This window comes from Natrix helvetica (genome assembly GCF_964273705.1).
Source record: "Natrix helvetica genome assembly, chromosome: Z".
In the NCBI taxonomy this organism is placed as follows: domain Eukaryota; kingdom Metazoa; phylum Chordata; class Lepidosauria; order Squamata; family Natricidae; genus Natrix; species Natrix helvetica.
Window position 1 is genome coordinate 101,677,864 of NC_138554.1, and position 19,271 is coordinate 101,697,134.

The window sequence follows — 19,271 nt, forward strand, 5'->3', positions numbered from 1 at the left end:
CTGCACCATTCAATTTCAAAAGTTGCAAAAGGCAACTGGAAAGCTTACACCATGGAACAACATCTACCTATCCCAAAAATACTAAATCCTGTCTAAACATCAAGCCGACTGCGCAAGCAATCATTATAATAAAGACTTACCAATGTCTATAATCTATGTGCTGCCGAATTAGTGTGTGAGGCTGAACTGTCCCATAAACGTCCACTTCTGGCATGTTCAGGTCGTCAATAAAATAAATCAATTTTTTGTTTCCTACAGGACCATAGTTACGGCCAGCTTTTTTCTCCAAGGATTTTTCAAGAATCCCTAAAATGTGTTATGGTGCATGATTATTTCATAATATAAAATAGATCTACAATTAAAATTCAATTACTGAATACATTTATATCCTGCTTTACTACTAAAACTATAGCGAGTAGCTTTCCAACAAAGGCATTCAAGTAACATAAAAGATGCTCGTGAAAAAAGTGCTTAAGCTATAAAATAACCAAGTAACAATACCAAAACAGAAGAGGTGATTATACTCGAATTAAGTTGCTCTTGTTAGGACAACAGTGCTTTCTTCATTCTTTCCAGATTGGAAATGTTTTCTGCTCATTTTATAACACTCTAAGATGCTGACTTAAAGAGAATTTTCACTGAACATAAACTGTGTTCCTGATTGATTGGAAGTTATTCTCATTTCTGATTTATGTAGCATAGCAATTGTTAATGTATTTAAAAGTGAATTTTCCTTTAAAAGGCACTTTATTAGTGGCAAAAGTTACTAATTATTTGAATGTCATTGTGAAGAAACATTGACCAACATTTATTTATTACCAGTAACAAATTATTTTAAAGAATAATCATAATTTGAAATATAATTATAATGTAATCTGAATGAATTATAAATTGTTTGATGATTATTGGACTGAAATATCATTAAGTATTTTCCTTAAAAACAGGTAAACCTTAACATATTTAACATCCTTATTCATAATTTGTTTTTTATCTCTCTCTTTCTCCCTCACTTGCATTGACATATGTATCACATATTCACAACATGTACCAAAGAATAATTCACAGAACATATACCTTACTTCAGTTACATGCCTCCTCCCCCCAAAAAACTTTCATGAGCTTTATTCCGGGTTATTACTATCCTACAATAACACTAAAATTGGGTACGTGTGTTTATATATACATAGCATGTGCTCAATGTACTATAATAATCTTATTAAAACAGCAGGCATATCAAATGAGTTCAGTGACCTTACTGCCAGATTTTAAAGTATTAAGTCTTGAATTATAATTCTACAAATAGTATTAACTGGTTTGCAAGTTTGTGCTCCTGAAACTTTTTTTAGCTGTGCCCTTCATGTGTAATCTAAGGATACTTTCCAGAAATATACTTACAACTGGATGAGTATGAGATGTGCTATATTTTAAATTAATAAAGTACATTAATTATCTTCTTAGGATGTTAAAACTTTTGCTATAATTGTAAATCAGGATACTTGAAAAAGAAAGATATGCATTTTAAATATGTTTCCTATTCATATTTGCAAATGAGAACAATTGGAACAAAGTAAATATGGTTACAATCCAACACCAGCATTTTGTGTGAGAGAAGGATCACTTCCATGTCCATTTTGAAAACAGCTTCCTGCAGCTAGTCCTTTTACTGAGAGCAACTATGACCTATATAATAAACAGGTGACATATCATCATATCCTTGAGCTACATAGGACTACATTAAACTATAAGTGCTTAGATGTTGCAACTAGGGTAAAAGATGGCAGGTAGAAGAACAGAGATGATTGCCATTTGTTTATCAGGCAAAATTTAAAGCACTGATATTAAGCTTCAAATTATTTAGGATGTCTGAAGATGTCTCCATTGTCTTTCTAATATAGAGTTCTGTAGAGGGCTTTTCACCACAAGCTCCAAAACTGTGGAATGTAGTTTCTCAGCTTTTTGCCACCATTCTTCCTTCCGTATAATACCAGCCAAAATATAACTCCTAATTTTGATTTCCCCTTATGAATGATTTTAACAAATATTTTTCATTATTGATTAATAGTTGCCTTGAATCTTCACACTGAGTGGAAAGGTACAGTATCAGTCAGAACAAATGTTCTGCAAGAGTCTTGAGGAGTAGGAAGAGATGGGATGAAGGATACAGTATAGTATCCTTGATTGCTGAATAATTTTTACATGCTGGAAAAAATAAAAAAAGGAAGATAAACAGAAATGGTGAAAAGGAAAGAGCACTCAGATCAAAAGAGGTAAGAAGCAAATGCAAGGTCAGTCATAAAGAACTTAGATGACTGACTATACACTAATGCTCAAAGTGACAGCCTGAATGATAACAATAGAGGAGGCTTACTTTGTAATGTTGCTGAAGTGGTGTAATAATTGAATGGAACTTTTGAGACCAGAAAATCTTTTGAAAGGCTGGCAAGGCATTTTCCAATAAGCAATGTTTTGCCTACTCCAGCGTTTCCAACCAGCATCACTGGCTTGCTTTTTTTCAATAGCAGTTCCACAAAATATTTAAGACATGTGGTTTCAGATGTGTGAACAAGCTCTGTCTAAAACACACACACACATACACAAATACACAAACCAATGCAGGTAGTCAACATATTGATGTTAATATGCTACTGAAATCTATTTTAAATATCACTTACTACAGAGTGCAGTCAATGATTATGTGTGTTTGTACAACATAAAAGTTTTAACATTTTTTATTATTTCTAAAGATCTGAATATTGGAACAGAAAATATGGAATTTAAATAATATGTTCCTTTCTTCTAAGCATCAATGTAATGCCCCTTGTTGAACTGTATATAATAAGATACAATTTTGCACCATTCCAATATGGAATTTTTATATTTTAATGGCTATTATAAGGAAAACATTTATAAACTTTCCAAAAAGAATAATAATAAAGATTCAATAGGACACTAACCTTTCATTTAATTAATATATTAAAATTGATTTTAACAAAATATAATAAGATTGTGCACTGATTTTTTTTTACAGTAAGAGATGATGATAATTCACATTGGCTACATTTGAATGTAACAAAAAAAACCAATATTTTTTTTTATTGTTTTAGCCTTGACCTTATGTATTTTTTCTCTTTCCTACTTTCACTCACATAAAGAAATTAGAAACTTCCATGAGCTTCTTTCACTATATCCTTTGTAAATAAATGAAACTATTAAATGTTCTCACCATATCAATTTAATTGGTTTCCATTAGTTTCTTGCCCCTGTTGTTAGATGCAATATAAAAACAGAACTTATGTGTACTGTTTACAGATTTTAAAAGAGCCATGCTTTTAGGAAAAAAATGAAAATAATAAAGATAAAACCTCAAAGTCCCTACATTCATCTCTAATTTTTTATTATTTTTTATTAACAAGGAAATAAAATACCTGCAAGGGTGTTTCTGGATCCATGACAAAACTGCAAATTTTATCATTCCAAGGCAAAAATTTCTTAGTTTGGGGGTCAAGATAATAGTCAAATATTGTACCATGAGAAGGAAACTTCACAGATTTCATCTCTTTAAGCCACCATTGACTGAATTCAGCTTGGTAACTGTAAAGCTATAAAATATTGATTTTGTTATCTAACTTGTACAACCATTTAGCCATTAAGTGTACATTATCTGGGAACATACATCCATATTGTGAAATAATTTAAATTGCATATTGTCAAACACTTTCATTACTTCAAAACAGGAAAATATTTCTACTGGGGAGCATTTCTTTAGGTGATTTTATCCTTAAAAACGAAACCAGTTACCAAACAATCTAACCTGTATATGGAATGTCTTAAGTGCCATTTTCATATTACTTTACTAATCACGAACATTTCTGAAGAGAATAAGAAAAAATCATTGAATATATCTGTCCTAATAATTTTGGAAAATTATTTTGATTTATGTGTTGCAAAGCATACATATTGGTTACTTTTTTTTTCATTTTCATCCAAAAAGAACAAGTTCCTATGAGATGATACAGGTAGTCCTTGTGTTACAACAGTTCATTTAGTAATCATTCAAAGTTACAATGGCCCTGAAAAAAATGACTTATGACCATTTTTCTCATTTACAACTTTGTATCATCTCCATGGTCATGTGATCAAAATCCAGACACTTGGCAACTGATTCATATTTATTAGAGTTGCAGTGTCCCAGGGTCATGTGATCACCTTTTGTGAACTTCTGACAAGTGAAGTCAATGAGAAAGTCAGATTCACTTACTAACTAAAGATTCATGTTACTAACTCAACAAGTGCAGTGGTTCACTTTTCAATTATGGAAAAATGGGCCTAAAACATGGGGCAAAACTCATGTAACAACTGTCTCACTTAGCAACAAAAATTTTGGGTTCAATTGTGGTCATATGTAAGGACTACTATATCACACTTCACAACTTTCTACATAAACACCTGTGCTAACTCTATGCAACACCTCAGATCCAAAGGAAGCAAGATGTTTTAGACCATATAGAGCTGCAAAATGTGTCTGCTTGCATTTCCTTCAAGCAGCTGTAGGTATTATGTTCACTTTTTTCTCCCTTCAAACCTAACATGCTGTATAAGCAGGGGTGGGATTCAAAATTTTTAGCAAGGAGTAAACTTTAACTAGGAGTGTGGCCATGGTGGCTGTGGGCTAGATCTCCTGCACAGTGGCGTAGCGTGGGGGGTGCAGGGGGGGCCGGCCGCACCGGGCGCAACATCTGGGGGGGCGCCCTGACTCGCCCGGCGCCGCCCTTTGCCGGACTGTGGCTGTCTCTTTCCTCCCGAGGAGGAGCTCGAAGGGCAGCGGGAAAAGGCTCGACTGAAGGGAAGCAGGTGCCGCGGGGGTGGGAGGCGCACCGGGGGCTTCGGGAAGGCGCCGGCTTCCCGGGGCGCTCCAGGCGGAGCCGAAGGAGAGCGGCGCTGCGCTGCACTCCGTCTGCCCGCCGCTGCAACGCCACCGCGTCCTCCCGCTCCGCCTGGAGCGCCCCGGGAAGCCGGCGCCTTCCCGAAGCCCCCGGTGCGCCTCCCACCCCCGCGGCACCTGCTTCCCTTCAGTCGAGCCTTTTCCCGCTGCCCTTCGAGCTCCTCCTCGGGAGGAAGGCAGGAGGCCAGCATGGAGAGCCTCACTGCAGTCGGGCCGCCCTCGCTTTAGGGGGCGCAAATTACTTGCCTTGCCCCGGGTGCTGACAACCCACGCTACGCCACTGCTCCTGCAGCATGGCGAAGGGGTGTTTTTGTCCTCCCTGGGCTCCGGACACTTTACTTCAGCCTCCAGGAGGGCAAAAATGACCTCCCCAAGCTCCAGAGGCCCTCTGAAGACTGGAAATAGCCCCGTTTCTGGCCTTCCTGAACTTCTAGTAGGCCTGTTTTTCGCCCTCCTTAAGACTCTGCACACACCCTGTACTTACCTGCATCTAAAATGGACTGCGTGGGGACTCCTGAGAGGAGCATGGTGGGGTGGGGGGGGCAAGCCAGGAGTGGGATTTGGGTGTTCTCTGAACTGCACAGAATCTTAGCTAGAGGTTCTCCTGAACCCCTGAAAACCTCCAGTAGCCAGCCCATCCTGGGTTATTTCTTATACCGTATTTGATGATCTACGATGTCAGTTTATCTTCATTCAGTTTATCTACAATCATCTTGTGCCACTTATGTCCTTTATTGTGTAATTTATTTCTCTTCAACTTCCAGCCAAGATATATGAAGAATATAAAAGCCCATTCAATTCTTTTTAGCATTTTTTCAAGGATCATGATCCACTTTGAAATTGGCATTATTATTTATGATACGGAGACTTAAATAAGACATTTAATTCCTTAATTTGATTTAATTTAATTCATCCTTTTTTACTGACCCTGTTGACTATATTTTTATTGCACAGGTGAAAGATCATTTACAACAGTTTGTTATCTGAATAGCCCCTCTGCCCGCAATTTGGAATTTAAACAAGCTGATTTTTGACATACCTGGTCTTGAAATAGAGCCCCACCAAATGCCCAAATACAGGCAAAGGCAAAATATATTTCGTATAGGTCTCTAGGTCCATCAGGGGACATATTTTCAGGGATCAATAAACAGTCAAGGAGAGTACAAAGAGTCTACAAAAAAAATAGAGGAAAATACAAAACATTGATCTAGATGGAAACATATATCTTATGTGGATTAAGCCACTCAGAACTGTTATAGATGATAAGATGACCACATTGGTCTATAAAAAAAGAAATTATACCGTAACAAAGTAGATTATTGAGCTTAATTACATGCAATATTCAAACTGATTTCACGCAAAACATATTAAACTTTTTCTTTTCCTCTCAGCATAATGGAATGAAAAGCGAAGAGAGTGAGAGTAACAGTATAAAGATCTTGACACTATATTGTGTTATGCTACGTGTGACCTTGAACCCTTCCAGGATTGTATCACTGAATTCAATAGTAATCTGCCAGTTTTCTGTAGTCAGTGGTGGGTTCCTAGCGGTTCTGATTGGTTCAGCCGATCTGGTAGTGGTTTGGTAGCTTGGGTTGCTGGAATCGGCAGCGCCCCAGGCCTGCCATGCCCCCGAACTGGAGCCTATGGCACCACCATCTTGCTTTTTGTTTCTGCGCATGCGCAGAACAATTTTAATTGTACTGCGCATGCATGTGAAGCGCACATCAAGCACTCGTGGGCAGCATGCCCATGAGCAAACCGGCAGTAGTGACTGTCAGAACCCAACCCTGCCTGTAGTTGTTCTTTTTCCAAAACACAATGGATGTGTTATACTGTAAGTAGGATAATTCTGCTTTGAGTTTAAAATTCCAAACCCCAAGATACCAAGAGTCATTGTGTAAATTGGTCAGCTACATAAATTTGTTTAATAAATAAACATTTTATATGCAAAATTATAGTTTTTGACTTTCTAATAATTCATTCTTTTATAATGATAACAAAGGTCTCAGAGCCTTTTCTATAAAAATGAAGTCTATCTAAAAAAATAAAAATCTTGGTTTATGTCCAAAGAACATTAAACATCCCCCCAAAAAATTCTTACACCTAATAAGCACCAACAGGAAACAGGTTGCATGACTGAATACAGGAGCTTTTTTGAAATAGCCATGTAAAGCATTTTCTGGCAATTGGTTCCATAACTATATAATTATATTATTCATCCTGATTGTAATACTACATATACCATAATAAGAGTTTTTCTCCCATACAGTCTGAAATAAGCATATATGTTTGCTACTATACAGTATAAATAAAAGGTAAAGGTAAAGGTTCCCCTAACACCTTGTTCCCCAACCCCCGGGCCGCGGACTGATGCCGGTCCGTGGATCAATCGGCACCGGGCCGCCCGAGGAACTTCAAATCATTTCACTGTGGCGGGCGACCGAGGCGCAGAGCATTGCGCCCTCCCAAGCCCGCCCATTGTGTGACAATAGCGAATGAAAATTCGCTGTTACACTGATGCTCCTCCTGGCCAATCAGGGAGCGGGTCCTCCCGCTTCCTGATTGGCCAAAAGGCAAACCTCACACCATTGGCCGAAAGGCAAACCTCACGCCATTGGCAAGGAGGAGGCACCACGGGAGGACTGAGGACTCGAGGTCGGAGATGCGGGGACTGAAGAGAAGCTGCCGTAAGATAAGTGCACGGAGGGGGAGGGACTCAGCACTATCAAACGGAAAGAGGAGCAGCAGTGGTTTTATTAGAATGCCCTCTCATTCACCCAGGCCTATTGCACTTATTTAGGTCAACAACTCCTGGGTTGAATGTGTTTGTGCGGGTTCAGGCATAAGTGCACGGAGGGGGGGGCGGGGGTTCTCTGCTATTGAGGAGACTCAGCACTATGGCGCGATGATCTCTGTATTGAAAGGGGGAATGCTGGGGCATCTCTGTATTGAAAGGGGCATGCTGCCATCTCTGTGTTGAAAGGGGCACGCTGGCATCTCTGTATTAAAAGGGGCACGCTGGCAACTATGTTCGAGACAACAACTCTGCCGGTGTTCTGGATTAAAGTCATGGCGGAATACCCTGAGATTGCCACCACAGCACTTAAATCCCTATTGCCATTTCCGACAACCTATCTGTGTGAAGCGGGGTTTTCTGCAGTGACAGCAACCAAAACAAAACAATGGAATAAACTGGACATAAGCAACACACTTCGGGTGTCATTGTCTCCTATTACCCCCAGATGGAATCATCTCGTTGCAAAGAAACAAGCTCAGGGTTCTCATTGATTTGGCATTCTAATGAGTTAAATAAAATAAATCACTTTATATTCATTTTTTGGTGTAGCTGTATTTTATTTTGAAGGCATGTTTAAATACAATTAAATTAAAATTATTAAATCAAAACAAGCGGGCCACGGAAAAATTATCAAACATTTACCGGTCCGCGGCGATAAAAAGGTTGGGGAGCACTGCCCTAACACATATATACTAGTCATTCCCGATTCTAGGGGGCAGTGCTCATCTTCATTTCAAAGCCAAAGAGCCAGCACTGTTGGAAGACGTTCCGTAGTCTTGTGGCCGGCATGATTCAACACCGAAGGCGCACGGAATACTGTTACCTTCCGACCAAAGTGGTCCCTATTTTTCTAATTGTATTTTTACATGCTTTTGAACTGCTAGGTTGGCAGAAAGTGGGATAAGTAACAGGAGCTGACTCCATTACATGGCACTAAGGGTTCGAATTGGTGAAATGCGGACCTTTCTGATCGACACTCAGCATTTTAGCCACTGAGCCCTGTGTCTCTTAGATAACATAGATACGTAAATACCTCTACATCATAGATAACATGATTTATTTCATTCAGCCTTTCAGAGAACTTCCAGGGTATTATACAAAAGGACATTAAACAAAAACAAAAAAGAACCCCCAACTAAATAAAATCAATTATCCTAAAAGAAATGAACTCTTTTTGTCCTTTAAACTGCCTAATGAACAGACATATTTTCTAAGATAAGACAGCAAGAGGATCAAATGTTGACAGAATGATAATTGGTGGCACTGCCACTGAGCCGATTTACTCCTGACTCCCACACTAAAAACTTTATCTCAGGTAGACCCTCACAGCTCATGAGTGGAAGTGAACTGGAGGAAGCAATATTTGCCAACTGAATAGCAATAGCACTTAGACTTATATACCATTTCACACTGCTTTACAACCCTCTCTAAGCAGTTTACAGACTCAACATATGGCCCCCAACAATCTGGGTCCTCATTTTGCCAACTTGGAAGGCCGAAGGCTGAATTAAACTTGAGCCGGTGAGACCCGAACTGCCAAACTGCTGGCAGCTGGTGATCAGCAGAAGTAGCCTGCAGCACTGCATTCTAACCACTATGCCAGTGCGGCTCATTGCCGAAGCTTCTCTTTAATACCATCTATATACACTATATTGCCAAAAGTATTTGCTCACCTGCCTTTACTCGCATATGAACTTACTGTAAGTGACATCCCATTCCTAATCCATAGGGTTCAATATGATGTCGGTCCACCCTTTGCAGCTATAACAGCTTCAACTCTTCTGGGAAGTCTGTCCACAAGGTTTAGGAGTGTGTTTATAGGAATTTTTGACCATTCTTCCAGAAGCGCATTGGTGAGGTCACACACTGATGTTGGACGAGTTTACGTGGCCTACCACTTCGTGGCTGAGTTGCTGTCGTTCCCAAACACTTCCACGTTCTTATAATACAGCTGACAGTTGACTGTGGAATATTTAGGAGTGAGGAAATTTCACGACTGGATTTGTTGCACAGGTGGCATCCTACACTATATTGCCAAAAGTAGACGTTCACCCATCCAAATAAACAGAACCAGGTGTTTCAATCACTTCCATGGCCACAGTTGTATAAAATCAAGTGCCTAGGCATGGGGATTGTTTTTACAAACATTTGTGAAAGAATGGGTCGCTCTCAGGAGCTCAGTGAATTCCAGCGTGGAACTGTGATAGGATGCCACCTGTGCAACAAATCCAGTTGTGAAATTTCCTTGCTCCTAAATATTCCACAGTCAACTGTCAGATGTATTATAAGAACGTGGAAGTGTTTGGAAAAGACAGCAACTCAGCCATGAAGTGGTAAGCCACGTAAACTCGTCCAACATCAGTGTGTGACCTCACAAATGCGCTTCTGGAAGAATGGTCAAAAATTCCCATAAACACACTCCTAAACCTTGTGGACAGCCTTCCCAGAAGAGTTGAAGCTGTTATAGCTGCAACGGATGGACCAACGTCAAATTGAACCCTATGGGTTAGGAATGGGATGTCACTTACAGTAAGTTCATATGCGAGTAAAGGCAGGTGAGCAAATACTTTTGGTAATATAGTGTATCTCAGAACATATTGGAATAAAAGAGAAACCTTATATTAACCCCTTTTCCTAGTGTTTTCCTGGGCTTGAGAATTATTTATTCATAATATCCTCACCTTATCTGAATTCAATTTTAGTTTTCTAGCCCTCATTCCATTCATTAATTCCTAAAGAGAGCTATTGATGATTTAAAGGATTTCCTTAGATTCAAGACACCATAGCTTAAATGTATGGATTACCATTCCAAGGGCTTTATATAAATATTGATCATCAGAGGAGAAAGTCAAGAATCTAGTAGAACCACATAACATGCATACTGATATAGTGCCAAAGAGAAACCTCTTATAGTCATTTTGGAGAGGTAGTAATGACATAGGAATATACACTTTATAGTCAGAAGTTATCTGAACTCTTTAGGTGGATATCATGATGGGCACCTTTTTGTTTAGAATGAAAAAAAAAACATTTGATTCTAAACTTTTATAATTGCCCATCAAAAGATACTTTACACATGAGTGTAATATGGTTGTCTTTTACTTCACATTTTCCATAACCACTAGGAATAGGATAGTTCTCAATAAAAAGTACTTCCCTATTTGTAAATATTTTTATTACTTAACTATCCATCACATTATTAATTAAATCTGATACAGTGAAAATCATACCTGCACAATGCTATTCTCAGAGATGGGAATTATAGTTTTAAAGTTTGTTCTCAGTTGATCCAAACATGGAGGAACATATTTATCAAAGAGAATAGTCAAATTTGCTTTTTCAGATTGATCTTTCCTTGATTCTATCCAGCTTGCAACATATCTGGAAAAGAAAACCCCAGTGATTTCTCCCAAGATCCATATGTCACAATGCAGAGGTTAGCACAATTTTCTATACTAGGAAAGCAGAAGACATTTGTTGAATTAGCTTATTGAGAAATACATTTGATAGGTATTTATATTATCTATACCAGGGATGTCAAACTCAATGTGAAGTTTCCAAGAGCTGACCTAATTAATTTATGAACCTCGAGACAAAGTTCAAAGAAAACAATTCATTTATTAGGACTAACATCTTGGCATGGACTTCTGTGGAGCCAAAACTAAATCCTACTTAATGGCATCTGAACTTTACCTCTGTGTCCCCTCCCCTCTGCCTGAAGTCATCAATCACATTCTCCAACAGGACATTATGGCAGGGTTCTGGACATGCACATTCACATCCCAGTTACAGGAATGTGAAACTTTTTACTCTGGCCAAAGTATGTAGGGCATTTTCCTCCCTTCTCAAGTTGATAGTAGTCATGGAAATGCTTTAGATGTTGTCACTCAACTTCATTGAGGATCACATCAGGGCTGTGGTTGACTTTGGGGGGCCAGGTGTGTATGGCCAACTGGGTGGTGTGGCCAGCATGACACCACTCACTGGGTGTGGCCAACTGGGTGTGGCGAACTGTGTAGGCATGACCAGCTTGACACCACTCCCCCAACTGCTGGCATTTTTCCTCTTCGCATTGAGTAGACCTGGCCAAAGCCATGCTGGCTCGATGTTTCCTCTTCAAATTGGGTACACCCGTGGGCCTTGTGTTTGACACCCCTGAACTATACTAACTGAATATTACCTAGTTCTTAAAACATTACTGGTATGCCCTATCAGAATACTTTAAGGCTCAGTACTAAGTATTCATATTTGTATTTTGGATGTTGTTCAGTACCTTTCTGGCTTAATTTTTAAAACAATGGTTTTAACTGAAAAAAAATAATGGAAAATTAGCATGTTACAAAACAAATTGCCATACTCTAGAATTATATGTAGGCAAAGGAATATGTAGGTCTTATTAGTTAAACAAAACAATGGCTCCAAAGAGTACATTGTTCATTTGCCCAGAAACAAGGCAAAATTCATCTGAGAACTAAGATCCTGGAAGATTAGAGAGAAGAGTTGCAAGTTTCCTCACATTCAGCAGAGGAACAATTTTGCTAACATATAAACCATGGGTCTTCAAACTATGGGCCGAAGCCATTAATCTGGCCTGTGCAGGACCACGAGGCTGCCCCGTCCACATCACTGTGCCACCCTTCAGCTGAGTCGTAGGATTTACCTTCATGAGCCCTGAAGGCTGAAACTGAAAGCTAAGGCCAACAATTTTGGCCTGCAGAGATGTTCTGGAGCAGGGGCAGCGTGAAAAACAGGGTTCACAGATGCCCCAGGTGGCCAAAATATGAGTGAAAATGGCCTGGTTTTGACCAAAAATGAGACATTTTTGTCTATCTTTGGACTGCAGAATGCTTTGGGAGGTGGGGGGAGGGTGAAAAATGGGGCCCACAGACACCCCAGGAGGCCAAAAAACCTGGTAAAAATGGCCTGCTTTTCACCTCCCCCACCTTTAGAAAATAGATAAAGAGAGAGAGGGGGGGAGAGGGAGAGGGAGAGAGGAAGGGAGGGAGGGAGGGAAATTTCTCAAGCTCCTTGAGGCTGAGAAGAATTGCTGCAAAACTGAGTTTCCTGAAGTGGACCACTAGCCTCCTAAACAACTGAAAAAACGATCTAGTAAAAAGAAAAGGCAACCAAAAGAGCAACTTGGAAACAAAAGAAAACAAAACACCCCCAGGAGAAAAACAAATTAAAGTTTAATATGTGTGCATTGTTCAATGTACTGTTAAATTGGCCATGCCTACCTAGACACATGATCATCCAGTCACATGACCACCTAGCCATGCCCACTCAGCTGATCCACCCCCCTCCAGAGTCTGAGGGACCATGAATTGGTCCCCTGTTTAAAAAGTTTGAGGACTTTTTGATATAAAGCCTTCTATGACTATAATTTTATTAAGTATCTCTGACATGGTCTCAACATTTCAGATGTCTCCAGTCTGCTGTTGAGTGTTTCAGCAATCAGACAATATTGAATAAATTTCTGATTTCAAATAATACTGGTGCATGTTTTAAAGAGAATTGTAGGCAGCACAATACACTGTAGCTGAATTAAATGAATGCATATAAATTAATCTGTTGAAATATTAATGATATGCTTTTCAAATAGAAAGCTTTAAGCAGTAGCAATTTATGTCAATAATTTTATAATCATAATTATTTTATAATATATAAAATATATTTATACATTTTACAATATATAACAGTAACAATTATATCATACAATAACAATAATGTTGATAGAGAAGCAGAAATAGGTCATAAAGAAGAAAACCCCAAAAGCAATTTGGATAAAGTTTGCCTTGGTTTGTAATCTGATTACAAACATTGCATATTTTACATTAAAATGAAAAGCTCTTATGCAAGAATAGGTTAATAAATATTACGTACGGATTCCAACCAAGATCCTGTGGATTTACATACAGAATTCCTGCTCTTGACACTGTAGCAGGGGTGGCTGTTTTCAAATGGTGTATCTCAAATAACAGTCGCATTGATGGAGTCAAAGGAACCCGTTCGTTGCTGGCAAGTGTCAGCACCTACAAATGTGTAGAACAATGCAATGTTACTCTCACAATAAAACCTACTGCATTCATTTTTATAGTAATCTAAAAATATATTTCTGATATTATATTATATTGCTCAGTTCATATCTAAGGACCCATTAATAAATTAAATACATTGTGAGTTCATAAACAAAGACCCAATCAATTATAAAGAATGCTATCAAATTCTAAGGGAAGAATACAACAGAAGTTTATATTTAAGGTTATGATTAAATATTTGAAAAAACAGAATTAGTAGTACATGGTTTGTAATCTTTTTATTTAAAATATAGCCAATCTCCACATAGAAAAGAATTCTAATTTACATAGATTGCCTCTACGCATATAGGCATATACCAGCAATAGACAAACTGGTGTTGTTCAGATCACTTACAACCTCTTGGTTAAAATCAGTAGGAGCTAAAGTACTAAAGTGTATTTCTGATCACAGATTCTTGATCTGTGCTAAAAGACTGATTTTCAAGAGAACTTCCAGGGGGGAAAATGATGGATTGAAGATGGCTCTACAAAATGCAGAAACAATGTATAGAATGGGGAGCCAATGAGTAGATCAGCTCTGAACTTTTCACACAAAGAGAGGAGAGGTTACCCACAGAAGCTCTGGACAATTGCACATAATTTAACCATTTCCCTAACCCTTTACAGACTTTTGCTGACACTAAGACTGAAATGATGATTTTATGGATTTATTTATAGATAAGAGATGGGATAAAGAGATCATTGGCTGTTAATTGAAAGATTTTTTTTTGTTTAAATGTCTTGAGATGAAGATTGCAAGCCACTTCATTATATATTTGTTTTCTTTTTCTTTACCATATCTATACTTTTCCTTTCTATTTTAGATCTGTTTTTGTTTTCTTTTGCATTTTTTCTTTCTATTCTTCTTTTAGTTTGCATTACTTTTTAGAATTGCAATTATAATCTCTAATACAATATTTTTAAAAAACAAGGATTAATTTCTAAGTCATAGAAAATCTTGAATTCCTACGTTCAACAAATTAGAAAAGAGACATATATACATCTCCATTCCCTTTCCTTTTCTGACTAGTACCAATACTAGAATATAATTTAATTGCAGAAATTAATGTTAGTAAGCTTCATTCACAAGCTCAGTTTCCTGCACTAGGCTCATTGTTTGTTTTACTTCAGTTTAGTTCTTATTCAATGCAGAATAAGAAAACACAATTTTCTAGTTTATTAAACAAAATTGAGGTTTTCTTTAAAAAATGCAATCACTCAAGTTTTAATATAGTGAGAAACCATTACCAAAAATATTTCTAACTGGATCTTCTGGTACATCACAGAAAAGAGATAGAATGTTTTAATGAATATCAGTCACATAGAGAAACCATTTCATAGGGGGGGGGGGAGAAAAGAAAATGAATGTTAAAGGAAAAAAATGAAAATGCATTTTTATGCTCACCTTGTTATCATCCATAACTGTATTGAGTGATTCAATCCACATAGGATCTATGTCCCCATCTAAGACAATCCATTTTGGCCAATTATGGCTCATATTTGCTTGCTCTCTCAAAAGAGAGGAAAAGAGTCCTGAGAAATGCATGTAAATAGATTTTGATAATAATGTTTAATGACAAAAAGCAAAAGTTTCTGTTTCAGATGCAAAAGAACCCAAAAATGCAAACAACTGTTTTCATGCATGCACATGAGTTTTATTAAAGGTTTGTTTTAAATGTATACTTCACTTGGGGCAAGATCAAAAAATTTAATTCTGTATGTCTAAGGTTAAGTAATTCTACAGTGGCTAAAATAAAATTATATTGTCTGTCTAGTTGTGTATCACAATGTAATGAGATTATATTAGCATGCGGATATATCCAGGTAAAACTGACATCAAGGAAAGAACATATGGGGAATATGCAGAAGGTATCAGATAAGAAATCTAATGATCTATGTATGAAGAAAAAACATTTCTGATGTTTGAAATACAATATTTTCCTATGTGAAGTATTCATTAATATGTAATGTTCAGATGCACCATCTAAAGGAAGAGTTTTATCTATAGCATCATTTATAAATAGAATATAGTAATTATTTTCTCTATGTTGATGTTATCAGTGTTCCAGTTTGTTTCAAATAATACTTTGCTTTGTTTTCATTTCTATTTATTGATTGATAAAAATTAAGAGTAGTTGGGATACAATGCAGTTAGAAAACTGGTATAAAAGTCATAATATTAACTATCATAATGCATTTCACTTGCCATCTTTCCATTCTCTTGTAGCATGATGTATGAACCCAAAGAGCTCATCAGTAGTCACAGCCTTGGGGTTCAAATCATTCCAAACAGGCTTCTGTTTCATGATCATATAAGTCTTATTCAGTGTTTTCAAAATCTGTTAAATAGAAAAAGAAAGAAAAAGGAAACAAAAAGGAAACCGAACCTTAAATTTGGAGGAAAAGTGGTTTTTAAAAAATGTAAATATGAACATTTCAATAAAATCTGAAGTGTAGTATTTTGATCTTTGCACTGTATTTCAGAGGCTGGTTTTTAAGGACTTCCAGAGACACTAACCATGGGAAAGGATCTTCTAAAACTTTCCCCCACAAATCTAGAATTACAGAATTATTAATTCTATACTTTCTAGTTTTTCTCATGATTGTTTTTCATTCACATCTACCAAAATTATTTCTGTTTACATTTTAATAGTGATTTGCAAGATTAGAAATGACAATGGGGCAAAAACAATAGTGCATATTAGTTTCACTTTGCGAATAAGCAGAAATAATGGGGAAATGACAAAGACAATTGTTCTCCAGAAAAATCAAAGAGAACCCATACATTAGAATTTAGTAAGCTTTGACTTCCCCTAAAAAGTAACCCTAAATTGTTAATAATTTTATCTCTGATCTGCTCTTGCATTTTTCATTAATTAATTCATTGGTCGCTGTTTCACCTTGCAACTGTGAATAGCTAACCATCTAAAAATCAATAGTTACAAATGGCAATTAAATATTTTAGTATTCATAATTAATAAAGTCTAAGCTCAAATAAGTATATAAATAATTTAAAACAGGTTTATCTAACCTTGTGGTCCAATGCCTGAGACAAGAGATAGATCTTCAATGCCTTACAAAGAACAGCTCATAAGATGCTCTTGCATCAAGGATGTTAGAAGGATTTCCTCCCTCCCCCAAAGAAACTTTTTTTATTTGATTATTCCCTAGTCTTAATCCCAAAAGGAAAGAAAAAAAATTACTCCCTTATGATTATCTTGATCATAACTATCTTTAATCACTGGAATTTCACATTAACGCAAAAATATGGATGGGCATAGTTGGGGTGAAAGCAAGTGATGTTTTTCCAATTTGCCTGGAAAATAATATTTTCAACGAAATAATAGTTGAAATTATGAAGGGTATACTTGTACCTTGCTTTTTCCTGTTCCTGCATTTCCCACCACAAAGACAGAATGACGCACAGCCAGCAATTCCTCAAGCTGAACAACCTGCCAATAACAACAACAACAATAACAACAATAACATCATCAACAACAACAACGACCCTAGGCAGTTTTTCTCTCACATCAACTAAGAAGACATTAGTTTTTTTTTCCCATAGTAAAACATTCTCCATTGTATTCAGGAAATGTAAATGTTGCTTTGTACATTACAGTATCAATTAGCTTCAATGGCCAATGAAATCACCAAAATGTTTAATGATTTTAATTTTCAATAAATCTGCATAAATCGGCCAGAATTACACTTCTTGAGATAGGATAAGCAACTATATAAATATATTAAGTAAATAAATGAAATTAAAGACATAGCAAATGCATTCATAAATTTGAAGTAGGAGAGTTACTGTAAAAAATGTGAGATCAAGCAGAGCACTTCAGTGGCAATACCAGTCTCCTGGGATTCCTGTGGCTTTACCTTTACTGAGTTACTAGAAAGAAGATAAATCCTAGGTCAATTATACTAGTGGCCAAGCTATTGCACTCTAGGTACTTTCTATAGTATAATGTGGTTGCTATCTGTTAGATACTTGCTACAGTTATAATGGTCTCCACCAAGGTCCTCTGTTCCAGCGGGAACAGAGGTTTAATCTCATTGGTCGAAGGGTCTGACAGCTCCCTATAAAAGGGCTGCTGTCAGACTCAACCTTCGCTGGATTGTTCATACTTGTTCTGTTACAATAAAGAGCTGTTGTTACCGTTAGCCTGTGTGTGCCTTTCCATTACTCAATCCAACACCATCTCTATGGGCTTTTCTACAAATCAAGAGTCATATCTAAATTGGATGTTAATTCTGCTGCTTCACTTCTGTTACTGACACTTATCTATTCCTACTACAGGCAAAATTGAATGCCCTGATGATATATTGAGTTTTAATGTTGATAAACATTCTCCTATATCAGAAGTTCATTCTGCTTTTTTCTTTTTTTCCTCATCAAGCAACAGAACAAAGCAGCCAACTGACAATCCTTAATGAAGTAATATTTCCATTTTTGTACTGTATTAAAGTTTAACACTGATAACTAAGTATTAGCAGTACTAAATTATTTAAAAGCAAACAGAATAGGGGCAGGAATTGCATTTCCATGACAAATTAGTGCATGTGAGACATTTTATAATAATATGCTTATATTCTAATTAACACTGAATAACTAATATACAGCACTGCTACTGAAAGACTAACATTTTAAGGACACTTTGAGAATGTAGTAAGGTCAATAAGGATAACTTCATACCCAGAACAACCTGTCTGCAATTATTTTGATTTAATTTTTTTACAGACTGTAATTAAAAGCAATGGATTATTATTTTTTTACTTTCAGAATGAAGGTCTCTTCAGGCTGTAAGTGAAGCTCCAGGGTAGATTGTTTAACCATCTGTTCAAATTGTAAGCCCCTCTTCCTTGGAACATCCAAAGCTGGAAAGAGGTCACTAATTAAGCCCATGAAAATGGGGATATCATCTGTCACTATCTTAGGCAGATTGAAGTCCCTCAAGGCTCGCATAAGTATCTAGAAAAGGCAGTAAACATTATTGTACTTAGAAAGTCTCTGATTCATGGTCAAAATATACTTTGAAAAAAAAAGGCTAATTAAAATCCAATTAAAGGGAAATTGTGATGCAATTTGCAGTGGAGTGCATGCATGTGTGAGAGTCTCAGCAGTTACACCACAATTTCCTAAGCAGGAGACAGCATGTTCCACAGAGGTGAACAGTATGGGGAAGGGAGGAAAATATTCAGGGTAGCCACACCCTAAAGGTGTATCTATTAGGTAGAAGGTTATACATTTAGTCTAGTGAGATTCTATCTATTAAATGTAACAAATACAGAATTGCACTAGACTGGATTTCACCATGTTATTTTTAGGGCTTAGGCGCCACAGATTTTATTATCAAAGACAAATTGGAAGACTAATGTTCCAACACACTAATGTGTTGTCTCCAAATGCAGGGGAAAGAATTCCCTGTCAGAATAACCATGACAAAATGCC

General features: G+C 37.1%; 1 protein-coding gene across 1 annotated transcript in view; it reads right to left on the minus strand.

The window, feature by feature from the left end:
- Positions 1-19,271, minus strand: part of DNAH11 (dynein axonemal heavy chain 11) — a 190,316-nt gene that overhangs the window by 107,535 nt on the left and 63,510 nt on the right. Inside the window, exons 38-47 of the mRNA XM_081971445.1 lie at positions 18,597-18,791; positions 17,194-17,271; positions 16,026-16,158; positions 15,225-15,352; positions 13,626-13,774; positions 10,973-11,123; positions 5,982-6,113; positions 3,426-3,599; positions 2,369-2,573; positions 141-306 (exon numbers count right to left, since the gene is read on the minus strand). Coding sequence (XP_081827571.1) covers positions 141-306; positions 2,369-2,573; positions 3,426-3,599; positions 5,982-6,113; positions 10,973-11,123; positions 13,626-13,774; positions 15,225-15,352; positions 16,026-16,158; positions 17,194-17,271; positions 18,597-18,791 — 1,511 coding nt within the window. The remainder of the gene's footprint in view (positions 1-140; positions 307-2,368; positions 2,574-3,425; positions 3,600-5,981; positions 6,114-10,972; positions 11,124-13,625; positions 13,775-15,224; positions 15,353-16,025; positions 16,159-17,193; positions 17,272-18,596; positions 18,792-19,271) is intronic.